The sequence below is a fragment of the Barbus barbus genome (assembly GCF_936440315.1).
Source record: "Barbus barbus genome assembly, chromosome: 21".
NCBI classification, from domain to species: Eukaryota; Metazoa; Chordata; class Actinopteri; order Cypriniformes; family Cyprinidae; genus Barbus; species Barbus barbus.
The window spans coordinates 28831819-28849063 of NC_136749.1; the positions used below are offsets into that span (position 1 = coordinate 28831819).

Here is a 17245-nt window from a genome sequence, read left to right on the forward strand (position 1 = left end):
AAAGAAATCTGAGAGTGACTAGTGTGTAATCATCAGCTCTGTGCCGGCATGCAGCACTCACTTCAGAGTATTTTGATTTATAGCGTTACACAGTTGGACCATGCAATCATTTTTATTTCCAATGACATCACCTATAGTGTTTCCACACCTTCAACACTTATCTGGTTTGGGAAATATGACACACCTGAGCAGTTGGCAATGATTACTGGTAAGACTAAAAAAAAGGCCCTTTTGCCCTTATTTGGTTTTTCCTGTTCTAGTTTCCTGTCATTAGTTAATCATCGTTCATCCTGATCACCTGTGTTGTATTAATCTCGTTTGCGCCTTTATTCCCTGTTCTTTAAAAGTCCCGAGTTCTCCCCTGTTTTGTCAGATCTTGTAAGTCTGTAAAGTGTGTGGATGATTATTAAAAACTGCCGTTTCTTCCATTCTTCGTCGTGCGCTTCCTTGCTACAACCACATACCTATAACACTATGTGATTATATTGTAAAATGTAATTTATTCCTGTGATCAAAGCTGAATTTTCAGCATCATTACTCTAGTCTTCAGTGTCACATGATCCTTCAGAAATCATTCTAATATGATGATTTGCTGCTCAAGAAACAGCTGTGCTGCTTCATATTTTTGTGGAAACTGTGATACATTTTATTTTTTTGGATTCTTTGATGAATAGAAAGTTCAAAAGAACAGTAATTATTTGAATTAGAAATCTTTTGTATCATTATAAATGTCTTTACTGCCAGTTTTACGTGTCCTTGCTGAATAAAAGTATTACTTTTTTAAAACCTATTTCAAACTTTTGAATGTATCATGGTTTCCACAAAAATATTAAGCAGCAAACACAGTTTTCTTTGCATGCACTCAAAAACATACAGCTATATGATTATATTGATACAAAACACAAATGCATACAGTTGTTCAGAAATAGGATTTTATTAGGACTTTCTCTGTAATATCTCTTTGGGTTGAAAACTAAATTCTTCTTTATAGAAACATATACAGATAGACTGTAAACATGCAAGAGAGAGATTTCGGGTGCTCTGGAAGACTAATGCATCTTGGAAATTGGGGATGAAAAAGTTTGAAAGGAAAGATCACAGTTGTTTCTCTGCAGGCCGCAGTCTGACCTGTGCATGCCGCAGCGGACGTTTGCTTCATTTATCAGTGGTATTATAGACCCTGATTAATGCCTCTGACCGGGGCGATTCATTACGACAAAGGAGAATCTGTGTCTGATTGATGCGTTTAGATGGGAGGAGCTTTCAAAGGTCTCCTTCACTATGAAAACACATCAGGGTCTCCCACACCGGGAGTGTGTGTCCGCCCGGCAGGTCTCTCACTGTTACGTCTTCCTCTACTTTGCTTAACGCTGTACTTTTGACACAGAAACAGTGTAGTCAAGTGCGTACTGAAGAATGCTTCGCCACAGGAACTGTCACTTGTGTTGAGGACAAATGTGCAAACAACCATTATTTATCATCACAGTAATCAAAGTAACACTCATAGATGCAGTTTCACAAATGTGGTGAAATTGGGCAATATGCATTTTGTAGGTATTGGTAACAGACAGTTGGGGGCAAGGTTGTTCCAAACCCTATAGTGAGCAGCTACCAAGAGTATTGGTTTATCAATGACTGATTGTTAAAATTTTACCTTTGGTCCCCTTCAGAAAATAATATTTGCTGTTTAGAGCAAAATTGCAATGCCTTGTACAATAGAGTTTTGGCCTAAATCAAATTTGCACAGCATGCATCCTTTACGAAAAAGGCAGTTCTAAAATGCACAGGGAAAAAATATCAAAGATGGATAAAAATATAAATATATTCTGTGTTGGCGAGTTACTAGTTACATGTAAAAAATTACATAATTTAATTACAAAAGAAATGTAACCTGTTACAGTTACTGAGAAAAAATGTGTAATTCAATTATAGTTACTTATGAAAATGGTAACAGTTACAAAGCAGAATATTTTCACACACATACAGATTTGATTGATTTCTTTCCCAAAACGCATTGACTGCTCTAAAATATGAGACACCAATGCTTCCGGACTTTAGGACACAGAAAAGGACACATGCTTAACACATAACTGTTTTATTTCCTATTTAGGTTTATGTATATGCTTTTGTTTTTTCCAAGGGATTGTTGGATTCTAGTGTTTCCTGTCATCGCTATATGCAAAGATTTGATTACAAAAACAGTTTCATAGCTATTAAACGGTTTCTTGTTATGATTTTAAATCTGTATATAACCTCATTTTTTGTGGTGGCTGTGCTTTAAAATTAAATTATCATCATCTTAATTCTAGTGAAGAAGGATTTTGACAGTCTGACAGTAAACAGTGTTGAGTAAGCCTACTACTGTAAGGTTAACCCTGCCTTTAAATGTTTCAAAATGATTAACAGTTGAAAACGTCCGTTAGAAATTTAGAAAAATACTCAAATGTAATCAGTTACATTGATAAAGTAATTGATAGTTACGCTACTTTATACATTTTACATAGGGTAACTTGTAATCTGTAACCAAAGTACATTTCCAAAGTAACCTTCCCAACACTGAATATGTTTTGTTCTGTACTGTAAAAATATTAATAAAAACATGCAGTTTAACCCAGTATTTCCCAAGTTATTAGCTTAGCAACATGCTAATATCAAACTCCGTGAACATTATTCTCTTAAGGAGGCTCGATAGGGTTTGGAACATATTTTACATCACTACCCAGCGCATTTCTTTGGCATAAGTTAATGAAACTCAAAATCAGGTTGTTTTTAAGGCTCTGCATTTTTCTTTGCATATACTGAGTCTCAGTGTTAAAAATAAGTTTCATAGCAGTACATATAGCTCTCACTCCGTCTCTTTCTCCAAGTCAGTGCATTAATATCCCCACAGGGGTCCTCTGTGTGTTTGTTCCAACGCCTGCGTTTAAGGAAAAAAGGCAACACACAAACTAAACTGGGACAGTTGGGAAATGAGGTACACATGGTTCATTTAACACTCATGCATCGGTTTCCCAGCCCCAGAGAAAAAGCTTAGTGGTTTTCAGTGTTAAATTATTTATCGGATGACACGTTCTTTAAGTTACACTCAACAAATAACACTCGTTTCTGAACAGAAGTAACTGGACGGACTCATAACTCTATATTTACAGAGAACAGGAGATGACATTGCTAAATATACATCATAATCGCCCCCTACACTCTATAGTGCACTAGTCTGAAACCGTAGTGGACATTATTGAGTGCACTCATTCAATCCCATAATGCACCATAATAATGAGTGTACAGGCCACTACAGAATAGCCATGCAATGTGAGAAATGCGGCAAATGAATTTCCGAGTCTTGTCAGAAGAGTCCACAGCCACATTCAGTGTCCAAATTCGCTCATTTGTTCTCATCCACTACTTCGAGTGGACTATGTTAGTAAACTAATGTTGGGAATAGTGAATGAGGGGATAGGGGGCGATTTCGACAAAGCCACAGTGTAGGTCATGAAAGGAAGTGTCAGTTTGCAGCTTCATATGTGACACACAAAATAACATGAATTTTCTCGTACTGGCTGTGAAAAGCCAAACAAATCTCTTAAATACAATGTCTCATGTGAAATAAATACAGCATAGTTTTCCAGATTGGAACAGATTGGAACAACCAGATTGGCTCCAGAAAGTCTCGGGTTTAGTTATTGTGATAATCAAACAGTAGACTCTTTAGGACCCTCCTGGGCTGCGTTCCTGCAACCGTAGAGCCATTTTATGACCCGAGCATTTCTCTCAATAATGGACACACCTGTAGGGATCTGCTCAGCAAGCTCCTCCTGAAAAAGCCCTTCACCGGAGTGCCGGGAAAACTCGCTGGGCTCCGAGCCACCGCCTCCGACGCTCCTCAGTAGCAGCGAGAGCGTGTCGACTGAACTTGCCCCGTTTAGAAAGTTCTCTGGTCCAAGCCTTTCCACCATATCCAGGCCCAATCCACAGTAGTCGAAGAAGCGTTCCTGCTCAGACATGGCTAGCGAACAGCGTAGTTGCAATTCTGACTTGGAGCGTTTCAAAACAGATCGCATCTGAGGAACGACTGGCTTCCATGGGTCCATGTCATTATTCTTGGTGTTCCCCGTGCTGTTTTGTAAACTGACCATGCAGTTCTTCGAATGCTTCTCCTGAAAACCAGTGTTGTCGTTTTGCGTCTCGGGCATTGAGTGCTCTCGCTCGGAGTTGCTCGATCGTCTGGTCTCATTCCCGCCGTCGACAGTGTCTTTATCATTGGACCAAGACATTCGCGAATCCCCGTCTCGAGAGGAAGAAGCCTTCTCCTCATTTATCACCATTTTTTGAGCCTCATTGCCTCCGCTCTTTTCACGCATGGATCCCTGGAAGAGCCGTCGTACGAAGCTGTATCCCTTGACCTCTAAGTTGCCGTTGGCATTTTCTCCACCTCCACTGGGACTCTTGCACTCTTTCTTTTGTCTGTAAATAACCAGGGAGTCTGGACGCAGCATGCGCTTGCCATTGCTCCTGCGCATTATTGGCGCACTATGCGGAGCAACTAATGGACCAAAAGTCAGAGTTCTTGGACAAGGTACGGGAGGCTTGGTTGCATTGTTGCGATTCTTGGTTTCCACATTGGTTTCATTCCGACAGTTCTCTTTCCTGGAGTCGTCCTCATTTTCATCCCGCGAGAACAGCGGTGCAGAGAAAGGCACCGTTTGATTTCGAGGTGGGAGAACGGGCGTTGAAGGAGTGGACACTGTTAAGTTGCGACGGGGCACCGGTGGAGGGGTCGAACAGGGAACTAACACGGGCTCCTGCTTTGTGTTAATGACCTGTTGACTCTTGACGTACTTTGCCTTGTCGGCTTCCAGTCGCTCTACGGCACTGACGGAACGACCCCTGCTTCCGGCATCCATCTGCCTGCGCAGGTAATCGGGCCCCTTGTTTAGGAGCCGCAGCGGAGAAGGTGAACCAATGGGAGTTAATGGCTTCATTTTGGAGTTCTGGAAAAATGCATCCAAATAGAAAGGACAAAGCAGCTGCCTTGCCCAAAAAAAGACAAGGAAACTCTTTGGGGATGAAACCACTGGTTTGATGCTTCTTCAAGATCTGACGTGTCTCTGAATTTTAGGGATCCAATTATAGGACCCCTATGAATATAGATTTTTAGGCATTCTGAGAATCTGAGAGGTTTAAGCACTGGGTGCTTTTGGAAAAGGCACGATTTGTTATCTCCATGCAATATTTATACAGGCATTGGGATAAACGGGCAGGGCATGGGGAAATCCGTTTTCCGCAATCCTTAAATCCCAAATGAGATGTTCTCTTTACCACAGAGCATCAGAAATAGCTGCCAGTGCCTTTTTTCCTCCTCGTTTAGTTCCTTTCTTCTGTTGATCTTTTCAGAGAAGGTCGCCTTGGGGGAAGAGAGCTAATGAGCTTGATTATTTGCTTTTTGATAGCCGTCTCTGGGTTGGGCTCCTATTGTCCTGTGGCGTTACAGTTGGGTTGACCTATACGGCTGGCACCGGGGCACTTCAGAGTTTGATAGACAGAGGTTCTGTCCTTTTCCTTCTATACCTGGAGCCCTGTGAAAACAAAAAGGGTAGAGACAAAGTTAAGACTTTTTAGCATTTCTCAAGGGAGGGCCAATCTCACAAGGCATAGGGCATATGGCAGCATGAACAGAAGTCCCTGTAGCTTCTTGTGAGCCGATGGAGTTGGCAGAAATTCATTTCTGTGGCCACAGGCATTGCCATTAGCTTATTCATGGACTGAGTTGACTTCACAGTCATCACCTATTGAACTAGTCCTTAATAACAGTTCACTCGTGCAAATGTGCTGTCCTGCACAAATTTAGTAAATTTTAGCTTTGAATGAATATGCATAATACATGACGCTGAATATTACATATGGAATTTTGCCCATTTACCCTCAGATGCATTTAGAAAGTCTATTAAGGGAAACTGTGACCATGTGCATTCAGACTGCAGATGTAATGGCCTTCACCATCAGAATTAGCTTAACCCACATGCCACATTTGCATTCCTTGAGGGCTTTGCTAAATAATGCATGACTGCGTCCATTTTTTAAAGACCCCAAAATCAGCTTATAAAAAAACATTTATTTTAAGACGTAGGACCATTTGCTGCATTTGATTTTGAACACACTTGCAGTGGTTTTTAAGACTCTCTGTGGTTTTAGTGCATTTAGAATAGCACTAACAACTCAAAGAATATGATTGCAAAGCAAGAATTCTAGCTTAAAACAATTTTGACTGCATGGTTGATTCTGAAAAGTAATCATGATGCATCAAAGTGCTATTTTTGTACTCCCGTGAAGGAAAAAAAGACAATACACAGCATTTTCAAGAGAAAATGTCCCTGTGACCTAGTAAACGGGAATAACTGCAGAACTGTGCTTTGTTTGCCAGTTTCACTATGAAGAGCAGTTGTTTATTGCAACTAAAAACAGGTGTGTTGCTAAATTGCAAGCTCTGCTTTTCTCAATAGTCAGACTTAAAGTGGAAAAAAAAATCAACTGCAAAGACAAATCTGAAGGAGAAAAAAATCCCTAACAAACCTCATGCACTTATTTAAGATTACTCTCTACCGTACAACTACAGCACCTCTCAAGTACCTCGACCCCCTTTGAAGCCCTTCGCTATAAATCTAGTCAAAAGGAGAACTGCAACATTTTCCAGATGTCAGACAGTCCGGGAAAAGCAGCCATTGTTTGGGAAAGTTCCGGGAAAGAATTCTGAACAGGTGTTGAGCATGAGATGGATCTGGATTTAGGGACTTTCAGAAAAGAAGTGAGCAACAGGGGGTCCGATCTCAGAAAACGTTTAGCCAGTTGTGCTAAGCACTAAGCAGTTGTGCTAAGTCTTTTATTTTTCAGCCTTTTGGTTTGATGATATTCCAAATATATATTAACTGTTTTTTAGATGAACCACCAGCCAAATAGACTCAAAATTTGGTAAAAAAAAAAAAACTTTAACAGAACAATCTTCAATTATTTCCATTTATGTGCAATGCACAATAATAAACAAATATTTACCATCCTATATTTTAACTAAAATATTGTAATAAATTAATAAAGCCATGTAGGGTCAACCGTAAACATGTTTGAGTGACAATGCAAATCAAAGTTTTGAATTGATTCATAAAAACAGATATTTTTATCAGACTCATAGCAATAAATGAAACTAACTCCAGCACTGTTCTTGCTATTTAAGTTTAAATCAGAGAAACTATTTAAGTTACAAGAGAATTAGAGATGCATTGTGAATATTAGTTATATTTCCAGCCCCATAAGCCAGTATCTACCGCAATATGAGTTAAGCACATTCCTAATATAACCCATCAGGTTAATGCAATCAACATATAGTGCACAAAGTACGACAAAATAGTATGTTTCATAATTAGCACATTATTATTAGCCTTGTCTACATCACTATGCACTTAAGGCTATTATTGGCTTGTAAATGCATTACCTCATTAATATAGATCTTTCCAAACCAGCGTGAAAGCTATTTGCTTGCTGGATCACCGTGTTTAGGACAGAAACAGGGCTAATAATAGCCAAGCAGAGGCTTGAATTAAAACATGCTCACATCTCTGAGAGATTTACTGACTGACAGAATAAAACACTGGTAAATTTACTTCTTCACATTGACAAAGTTTCCTTCAGGAGTTGCGGATATGTACTATAAACTGTATGCGATTCAGTGAGTCATCAGAGATGATTCATTAAAGAAATGAGTAGTCTGACTGATTCACACAGATGACTCATGTGATTGATTCAGTCTGAATCGGTTCAACTGATTCATTAAAAAGAACTTCATAAATCAACTAATGTTCGTGAATTGGACATTTATCATATGCAAGCTCATAACTCATCTAAAATAAAAAAAAAATCAGAGACTACATAAATAAATAAAAAATATATGGAAATAAACCAAGTAGTTGGATTTTGAACATTTGAAAGATTTTTTAAAAGGGAACCTTTCTGATCTTCAGAAACATCTCAAAACATTACAGTCCCACATCACTGTACAGTTGTTTCACACGTTCACAGCATCACCCAGAGCATTTGCTCTTTTACCGTGGGCTGTATTACTCTCATTGGCTCTAAAGAGGCAAATTAGTGACATGACACGTCGCCTGTGCTCCTCTCTCTTTTGAGGGCTGAACTGCCCCGTAATAGCAGCGGCTCTCGATGGCTTGTAATTAACCCCTGCTAATCCAGCCTCCTCTCATCTCGCTGGCTTTCATGCTGGTATGTCTTTGCGTCTCAGTGAAGTTGGTGGGCAGACCGTCTGCCTGCAGGGGAGGCCAAAATAGCCGTCCAACAAGGTCAGAGAGCAAACAGATGTTTTCTGTCAAGCTGCATCTAAAGCCATGATCTACTGAAGACTTCATGCAAAGTAGCAAGGTGACCAAAACAAGACAGTCTTAACACATTTGACTAATTATAAAGGCCTCATTTATGGTTGAATATCCTGAAATGTTATATCACGGAAAGAAAATGATTCAAACTGCCTATAATTTAAAAGTTACAGGCACAGCATATGCTATTTCGTTTTTTTTTCATGCAACATTTACTGGTACACTAAACTTTAAGTGATGTTCATTGTAGGGCTGCTCGATTAAAAAAAATCATAATCATGGTTATTTTATTGAGATCACAATTATTTAATATGATTACTCAGCGATTTTGAAACATCATGCATTTATTGAACTTTAAATAAATCATCTTTTTACTCAACTCTTTTTACCTTGATCTTTTCCTCAACTGAAAAAAACTAACAATTATTATTTTTTTAAATTAAATTAGACTTTAATAATAATTTAAATGATTTAGTTGTATATAATTTAAATAATTGAATTAATATGAATTAATACATTAATAATAATAAATATAATTAATAAAAATATCTTATTTCATATATAATTATTGTTATTATTTTATATATAATATAAAATTATTTTATTTACATTTATATAAATTCTTCACTGCTTGTTTTAGACCATAATAATAATAATAATATAATACAAAACTGTTTACTTTTTAATACAACTTTTTTTTTTTTTGTCTAACAGAAAATTTAATTTAGGAATTTAAAATGGTTACATATTCAATTCCATTAGAATGTTTTGGAATAATGTAATAGTTCCAGACAATAAAACATTATTTATAGTCCGTGCCATAAATTTAAACTGAAAGTTATTGCATCCAGTTGATAAAAACTTCTAATTCTAATTAAAAGCACCAGCAAACAGTGCAGAGCGTGTCTGTCCCACCCAGTCTGAGCAGCATAATTACATTAAAAGGTCCCGTGTTGGACTCCGATATAAAACTACAAAAGGCTCAGGACGTCCACCACAGACCAGCTCCTGCATTATTTATCGGCGCAGACAATAGAGGCCTCTGGCTGTGGAGATAAGAGGCTGGACTGAATGCTGCGGCTCATTAGTAAAAAAAACAGAGAGAAAGAAAACACATGACAATAAAACTCAACAGACACAAACACTCTACTGACACAAAGGCAGAGGTAGCATAGATCTCCTGAGCATAGAGAGCTCCTAAGTGCCATTATGCAGTTGATGTATGACAGGCCTACGGGTCACAAGGGACCTCTTTAAAACATGACAGACCCCCCTAAACCCACTCCAAATTATGAGGTGGACACTTAACTGACCCGGTGGGTGTCTATTGTCATTCAAACGTGACAAATGTGAGCCAGAGACTTTGGTGACTTGATGGGCATCCACTGCAGACAAATGGGCACCATTTACACCTGCTATTAACAACATCGCTGATCTGATCAGAGTCGGCCAAGGATGAATGCAGGTGTAAATGGGGTCTGAGATGTTTGTGATTTGATTATTTAAACCAAATTTTCAGGTTATGAGAAACGCATGAGGTCAGGTGAGTCTCAGAAAACGATCAGCATGAACATGAACATATTTAATCTCGAAATCCAAAGAAATAAAACAAGAAATTACATTGTGCAAAAAGAAAATGAGGACAAAAAGCTGTATATTATAATTATATAGTGCAAATATTGTCCAAAAAACTTTTGAAAAGCTATTTTGATAACCGTAGGTTGAGCTTTTCATAAACAATTCCCTTCAAAGTTTTCATTATTGGAATTTAAAAAGTAAAAGTAAATAAAATAAAAACAAAAACGTTCTTCTTTCAATTAAAGTACATTTGTAGTTCAGTTGTAACTTGTGTATTTGTTGCATTAAATGTAATCTTGATTAAAAAATTTTTTACATATATTATTTATTTAATTCTTTATAATTTATATAAAATTAAAAAATGACTAAACTTAAATTATTTACTTATTTAATTTTTGGGATTCACCAGATCACATCACATTTCTAATAAACTTTCTAATAAATCTAGCATTGTATACTATGTATATTGTTGAAGTCTGTGACAAGCCCTTTGGATAAAAGCATCTACTAAACGAATAAATGTAAATTTGTAGTTAAAATGTGTCCTAAACAGCAACAACAACAACAAAAGATGGCGTAATGACCTATCAATTAACCATTAAGCAAAAATTTTGCTTTAAATCCATATTCTCACTATAGCATTACTATAGGAGCCATAACAGCTTGATGAATCAAATATGATATAAAAAACACATTTGCATTTTTGTAAAGATTTTATTTATATTTGTCTAAAGTTTCAAGAAACTGCTCTGATTCAAATGTTCAGCCTGTTGTTTTTTCAGGCTGTACAGGGTTAAGATGTAGTGTTAAGGCGTTCACACATCACATCAGTGGACTTTACCCTACTTTTCCATTAGTTACGTCATAAACTGCTTTGGTTCTTTTTTTCACGCTGCAGAGGCCTGATAAAGGGCTATAAATTTCACCAGAGTAAAACAAAATATCCTCCTATGAATGTGGACCTGGCATCTCCATCTAATCCACGCATGAGAGTTGGACTCCATCCACGGCTCGGAGCCAGAAAGTTCAGGCAGGAAGTGAAGGAGTTGCCTTGAGAAGTGCTAAAAGTTGTGCACATCTATTATACTAAAGGAAAAACAAAAAGGGGCATGGAAACGTCTTGCTTTTCCTGAGTGAATGCACAAGATTTGTGTGTGCAATGACAGGAAAGGCGAGATGCCGGAATGAGCTTTAGAAAATCTGTTCCTGAGGACTAATGCATATGTGCGTGTGAATATGTATTTGATATACATACGTATATCTAGCCTATGCCTGCTCATCTTTGTCTAAGTGAGCAGTTTGTGGCTAGAATAAACCTTGACATTATGCAGTATGAAACTTTGTCTTACTAGAAAAGATCCAGGTTGAACTGCTGTTGGAGACTGCAAAATGCAATAAATAATACAAATTATATTAAATTATAAATAATAAAATAAATATATATATAATAAAAAAAAAAAAAAATTCATCTTAAAAAAAAAAAAAAACGAATATACTTTTGGACTGCTTCTGGAGATTGTCTAAATTATTAATTTCTGAATTTAAGATGTTCACATTGCAGAGCTTTAAATCTGCCTGATTTTATTATGCATATAAAGTTTGCTGGTCTATTTACTGTGCCCATAACAAATGTTTGGCATATGGAAACGTTCCCTAATAAAAGGCCTAAAAAAAATAGTGAAATAGTAATTTAATATATTCTGGGCATGTGAAGGAGAAGTAATCTGATCTACATGCGGCCTTTTAAGAATCCACAAAACTGAATTTTATGAACTGCCTGAAGCAAAGAGCAAGTGTGTAGAAAGAGCTGCTCAAACGCTGATCAGATTACATTACGGATCATTTGGAAGGTTAAGTCTTAACTTGATTGCCATAATCTGCTCTCAGGGACCACAAGTGATAAAGTAGCTCAGTTTATTCCTCTGGAGCCTGACCAGTCAACACATTAACCAACCTCTAGTTCCCTCTGATAAAGCTGCTGTGGTCCGGCTGTTAGTGTGATGTGCCAGGCTCATGTTAAGGTCACCGCAGACTCAAGTGTTAACGGCAAGGGTACAAACAAATGTGACTTGTGGAAGGGGTCGGGGGTGATGGGATGATGGGGGAGGAACGCCTGACCCCTCCAGTCGTCCTGTCTAACATCGGACCATCAAATGTCATGTGGCACAAGTTTTCACTCCATGACAGCAAACACAAAAACACTACCAGCGACATTGCATTGATTATCCAGTGTGCTGAATCTAACAACTGCCACACAAAAACACTTAACAAATCAATAAATATACATAGAGGGAGAAAGATTTTATTATTATTATTATTATTATTATTTAACCAGGAAGTAAATTTAAGAAACATATATATATATATATATATATATATATATATATATATATATATTTATTTTTTTTTTTTTATTAATTTATAATAAGTTATTATTACTAGCATTAGTAGTAGTAGTAATATATAATAATAATTTATTAATATATGTAAAACTGTAAATCTAACTGTATTTTTGTTATATATATATATATGTGTGTGTGTGTGTGTGTGTGTGTGTGTGTATTTTAGTTTTTTTATGTTTTGTTTTTATTTTATAGCATATTTTTGTTCTCTTTACTTCCTGGTAAAAACAATAAAATTAAATAAATAAATAATTAAAACAAATGACCTCAGTATAAATATCTATGAAAAAACACAATTATTAATATGTACAAATATATATTACTCATTTTAATTCAGATGAATTTACATTTTTTCATTTTAATTAAGATAAATTGCTTGTATTTATATTTGTGATTTGTTTTGGAAAAATGTGCCTGCTAAACGAATAAATGCAAATATTCAAATAGAAGCAATAATGGTCTATTCTATGAGGATTTTCTCTACTTGAAGCATTTATTGCAAACATATTACTCTTTCATATCTCAGATTGGTGAGTAAACAATGACAAACGTTACAGTTTGGAAATAATTATTCCTCTACTGCTGAGCTCAAAAATAAAGGGAAAGCCAGACTCTCGATCACTCACTCGCCACGTGATTCCCTGCCATTTCCTCTTGCTTCACAGCCTCCACTGAACCTGTCAGCTGTCCTCTCTCATTAGCCGCTAGTCTGGCTCGTTGGTCACAAACAGGCCCAAAGTGCCACAGAAATAGCCCGTAATCTCCCCTCGACGCCCCCACCACCCCAGCAAAGGGAAAGATCACTGCTTACCGGCCCTGTCAGAACAATGCCTACAAGCCCTTCATGTGCCACGAGAGATCCGGGCGGCAGCGCGAGGTCTGATCCGAGCTGGCAGGACAGCGGTGCTACCTAGACGAGCCCAAGACAATTAACGGGACGTGTGACTATCAGCGACCCGCTCCCACAGCTGTCAGGCGTCCCGCAAGCGTCACAGCATCGGGATTTGTCCATTTAATATTAATAGTGCAGTGAGTAAATAAATCATGAAGGGAAAAAGACAAGAGGACTACATAGGGAGCGACATGCATGTCACTAGAGGAACCTTCGGCCTCTAATTAGTAACCCGAGCTGTTAACACGCAGCCACACATTAGCACTGTGATGATTTCTATGGGGGAAATGATTGTTCACGTGATTGCACTCGAGGAGAAAATACTCGGCTGAAAGAAGAGCAACATTTGGGCTTTAATAAAACAAAACAGCTGTTGCTTTTCCACCCCGGACGCATATATATCTTTACTTTATTTACTTTACTTTTGTCATTTAGCAGACGCTTTTGTCCAAAGAGACTTCCAAATAAGAAAAAGTAACTAAAACGAAAAGTTACAACTCTATAAATACTATATACCCACATATTTAAGAAAATAAACAAATAAAATAAAATTGACACATGCATATAACAACATTTCAATAATAAACATATAAATGAAAAAACTAAAATAAAAAGCGTTACTTCTATCCCTTGCCGGTGTCCCTGCCCGGTGGAGTCGCACGGTAGAGTTGATGGTCTTTACACTCTTTACTTTTGTCATATATATATATATATATATATATATATACACACAATATATATTGCATAACACTTGAGACTGATGTGGTCACACCGAGATGATAGTGAGAAGCGTGTTCCCTACATAGGGTTCACTTCCAGAGCAGCATGGGCATCCCTTCAGCTGCTCGCATACAAACTGGCAAAGGTCACTGCATGCAGCCCGTGGGCTTTTCTCGTGTGTTTTTAGTGTCCGCCCCAGTGCTGTTATAAGTCCTTTCACATTTATTCATCTCAAAGCAGCTCAGATGAGAGATGCAGACAGCTCAGGTCTGCTACAGGTCTGATAATATAGATCTAGATCTATTATATAAATAATATACATACATAAAGAGAGAGAAAAAATATATGCATAAGAAATATAAAATATATAATTAAAAAAAAAATAGAATAAAAATATAAAACAGAGACAATTATTTATACACATAAGAAAAATTAAATTAAATGTATAAATGTATTAATATAATATAAATGTATAAAAAGAAACGAACCAGAAAAACATGTATGTATGTTTGTATGTGTATATACTAATATATATATATATATATATATATATATATATATATATATATATATATATATAAACAAGTATTTATTATTTATTTCAGTTTTATATATATAAAAGTATGAAAATATCTATATATGAAATATATAAATGATATTTAAAAATGATTTAAAATAGTGAAAATAACAAATAAATTTCTCTTTCATACACACACACATACATATATATATATATATATATATATTAGTGCTGTCAAGTGATTAATCGTGATTAATCGCATCCAAAATAAAAGTTTTTGTTTACATAATATATGTATGTGTACTGTGTTTATTATTTATATATAAATACACATACAGTATATATTTTGAAAATACTTGCATGTATATACATTTATATATTTATATTTTATATATACATTTATAATATAATAAACAGCATATTTTTCTTAAATATACATGCATGTGTTTGTATTTATATATACATAATAAATAGTACACACTCATCTATTATGTAAACAAAAACTTTTATTTTGGATGCGATTAATCGTTTGACAGCACTAGTATATATATATATATATATATATATATATATATATATATATATATATATACATAAAATATCAAAAATTATATAAAAATATAATTTAATAAAAATTCAAAACTATACATAAATGTATATATGAAAAGTTATATATTCTGGTGACTTTTGGAGCAAACGTCTGGCCATATTTGGGCTCATAATCTGGATCTAATGCATTCAGCAATACTTCAAAGATTTTATTATAGTTTGCCAGTAGATATTAGACCTCAATGTACATGCACAATGACAGGAAAGGCTGCAGAGGAGCATCATGCTGATGTTTAGATTTCACATGCATCGGTGCGTCAGAGAGATGACACCGCCACAGACACGTGTTTATCCTATTTTATGGTTTGGAAGACAATACACCAGTATGAAGAGGCCTCACTTATGGTTCAAGGACAGGTGCAATCTCTGCGTTTGGTCTAGTTTTTGAGTGTTTAGACTGGTTCTCAGTGGTTAATACTGCTGACTTTGTGAAAGTTAGTGCATGGTTTGCCACCTAACCTAAGTGAGGTCTTTAGTGGGGGAGGGTTGTGAGCATTACCCATCCATTTACACATAACTCCAGAAACTGTAAATCCATACAAATTAAGAAAAGACTTAATTAGTACTAAAACTGTGCCTGTTTGGATAAGTGGAATTTTCATTAGGCAACTGTGTCTGGCATTTACAAAAACACATGTGGTCACCTCACTTTCCTTTATTTGGAGTCTGCTCTTTTGTTTCAGTCTTTTCCTGCAACACCAACCCAACCATTTACCACCATAGCACTGTGTAAACATCAGGTAATAAACTTACATAAATTCCTAGTCTAGTGTAAATGAGAGCAGAGGTCATGCATAGTGCATCAACAATTTCCACTTTGAAAATGTAGTGTTTTGGTCAATACTGCCTGCATAGGCTGCTGACTTTTAAGTCAGCATCCTAACTGAACTGTATGAGTGATTTGGTGCATCCTAGTAAGTTCTTCGTTTAATTGAGTACATGAATTTATGGGAATTCAGACTCAAACAGTCATTGTTATTGCAATTCGGTTTGGTTCTGCTACAGGCACAAGAATTGAATTTTAAGAATATGATTAAAATCTTCAAAAACTCAGTTTGAAATAAATCAAATGACATTAAGTAAATGATCAGCCAGACTAAAGAAGCTGTTACAGACAATATATTCACATACAGAACGTTTCGTTAACAAAACTATCAACATTACTCCATTCATGCAGTTTCAAAACCCTTTCTGGCCATTTCGCATTCAGAAAAAAATCACCTTATCCATTTAGGCTACCACTCTTATAAAAATAAAAAATAAAAACACATAGAACTTACAATTCGTACTTTGCCCCAAAATAGTAGCATATCCACATAAACCTAACTAAAAGCTGCAGTGCTATCAATTATTTAGCCTAAAGAAAACAAAATGATAAATCTCCGCTTCATACCTTAAATCCTTAAACTGAACTTAAAATAAGATGATAAAATCTTTTACTAAGATCAGTGACAGTTTATATTGAATGAACAGTGTTTATTCACATATGACAAGACGAACACGAACTTCTACTCAATAATTGACGCGACTTCGGTTTAGAGGGACGCAATCCTTTAAATAAAGTCGCTGAATGAACCTTATGTGATCGGATATGAATCACTAGTTTGCTCTTACCGTGTGTCGAGTGGAAGCTCCGGTAACGTCACTGGTCCAGTGGTTTGTGATCTGAGCGCCGGAGGAGCACCGGGAACATCCCTCTGCTGTGGGCGGGCAGGCATGAGTGTAAACTGAGCCCTCCACAAACACGACTGCAGGGGGAGGACCTGCACTACAGACCAAAATGCTCGAGACATCAATGTTTAAACAGGTAGATTTAGCCTATATCTGTTTATCTGCGACATGCATTGGCATTGCATTAGGTTACAAAATATCAAGCCAGAGACCAGTTTTCATTTGAGACATTTCTCAGGGTGGGTTTGTTTTTAAAAGTCGCGTTAAATATAGACATGCACGTTTAAGTAGTGAAATGTTTCTGAGCGTTTCCAGCGTTATTGTCCTGATATTAAAAAGATTCAGTTCATTGAACGCAAGCTGATCTTTTGTGACAATATGGATCCTGTCTTTAAATAGCCTCTAAAGCTTTTTAGAAATATGCAAACAGTAAATGCAATTATGAACCTATTTGCGGATATAATTCACTGAAATCTAG

General features: G+C 36.4%; 1 protein-coding gene across 1 annotated transcript; it reads right to left on the reverse strand.

The window, feature by feature from the left end:
• Window positions 1-914: 914 nt before the first annotated feature.
• Window positions 915-16793, reverse strand: fam110d (family with sequence similarity 110 member D). Its single transcript, XM_079444261.1, has 2 exons — window positions 16711-16793; window positions 915-5573 (listed from the first exon to the last, which is right to left on the reverse strand). The coding sequence occupies exon 2, from the start codon at window positions 4977-4979 to the stop codon at window positions 3690-3692; it is 1290 nt and encodes a 429-aa protein (XP_079300387.1). The 5' UTR covers window positions 4980-5573; window positions 16711-16793; the 3' UTR covers window positions 915-3689.
• Window positions 16794-17245: the final 452 nt, after the last annotated feature.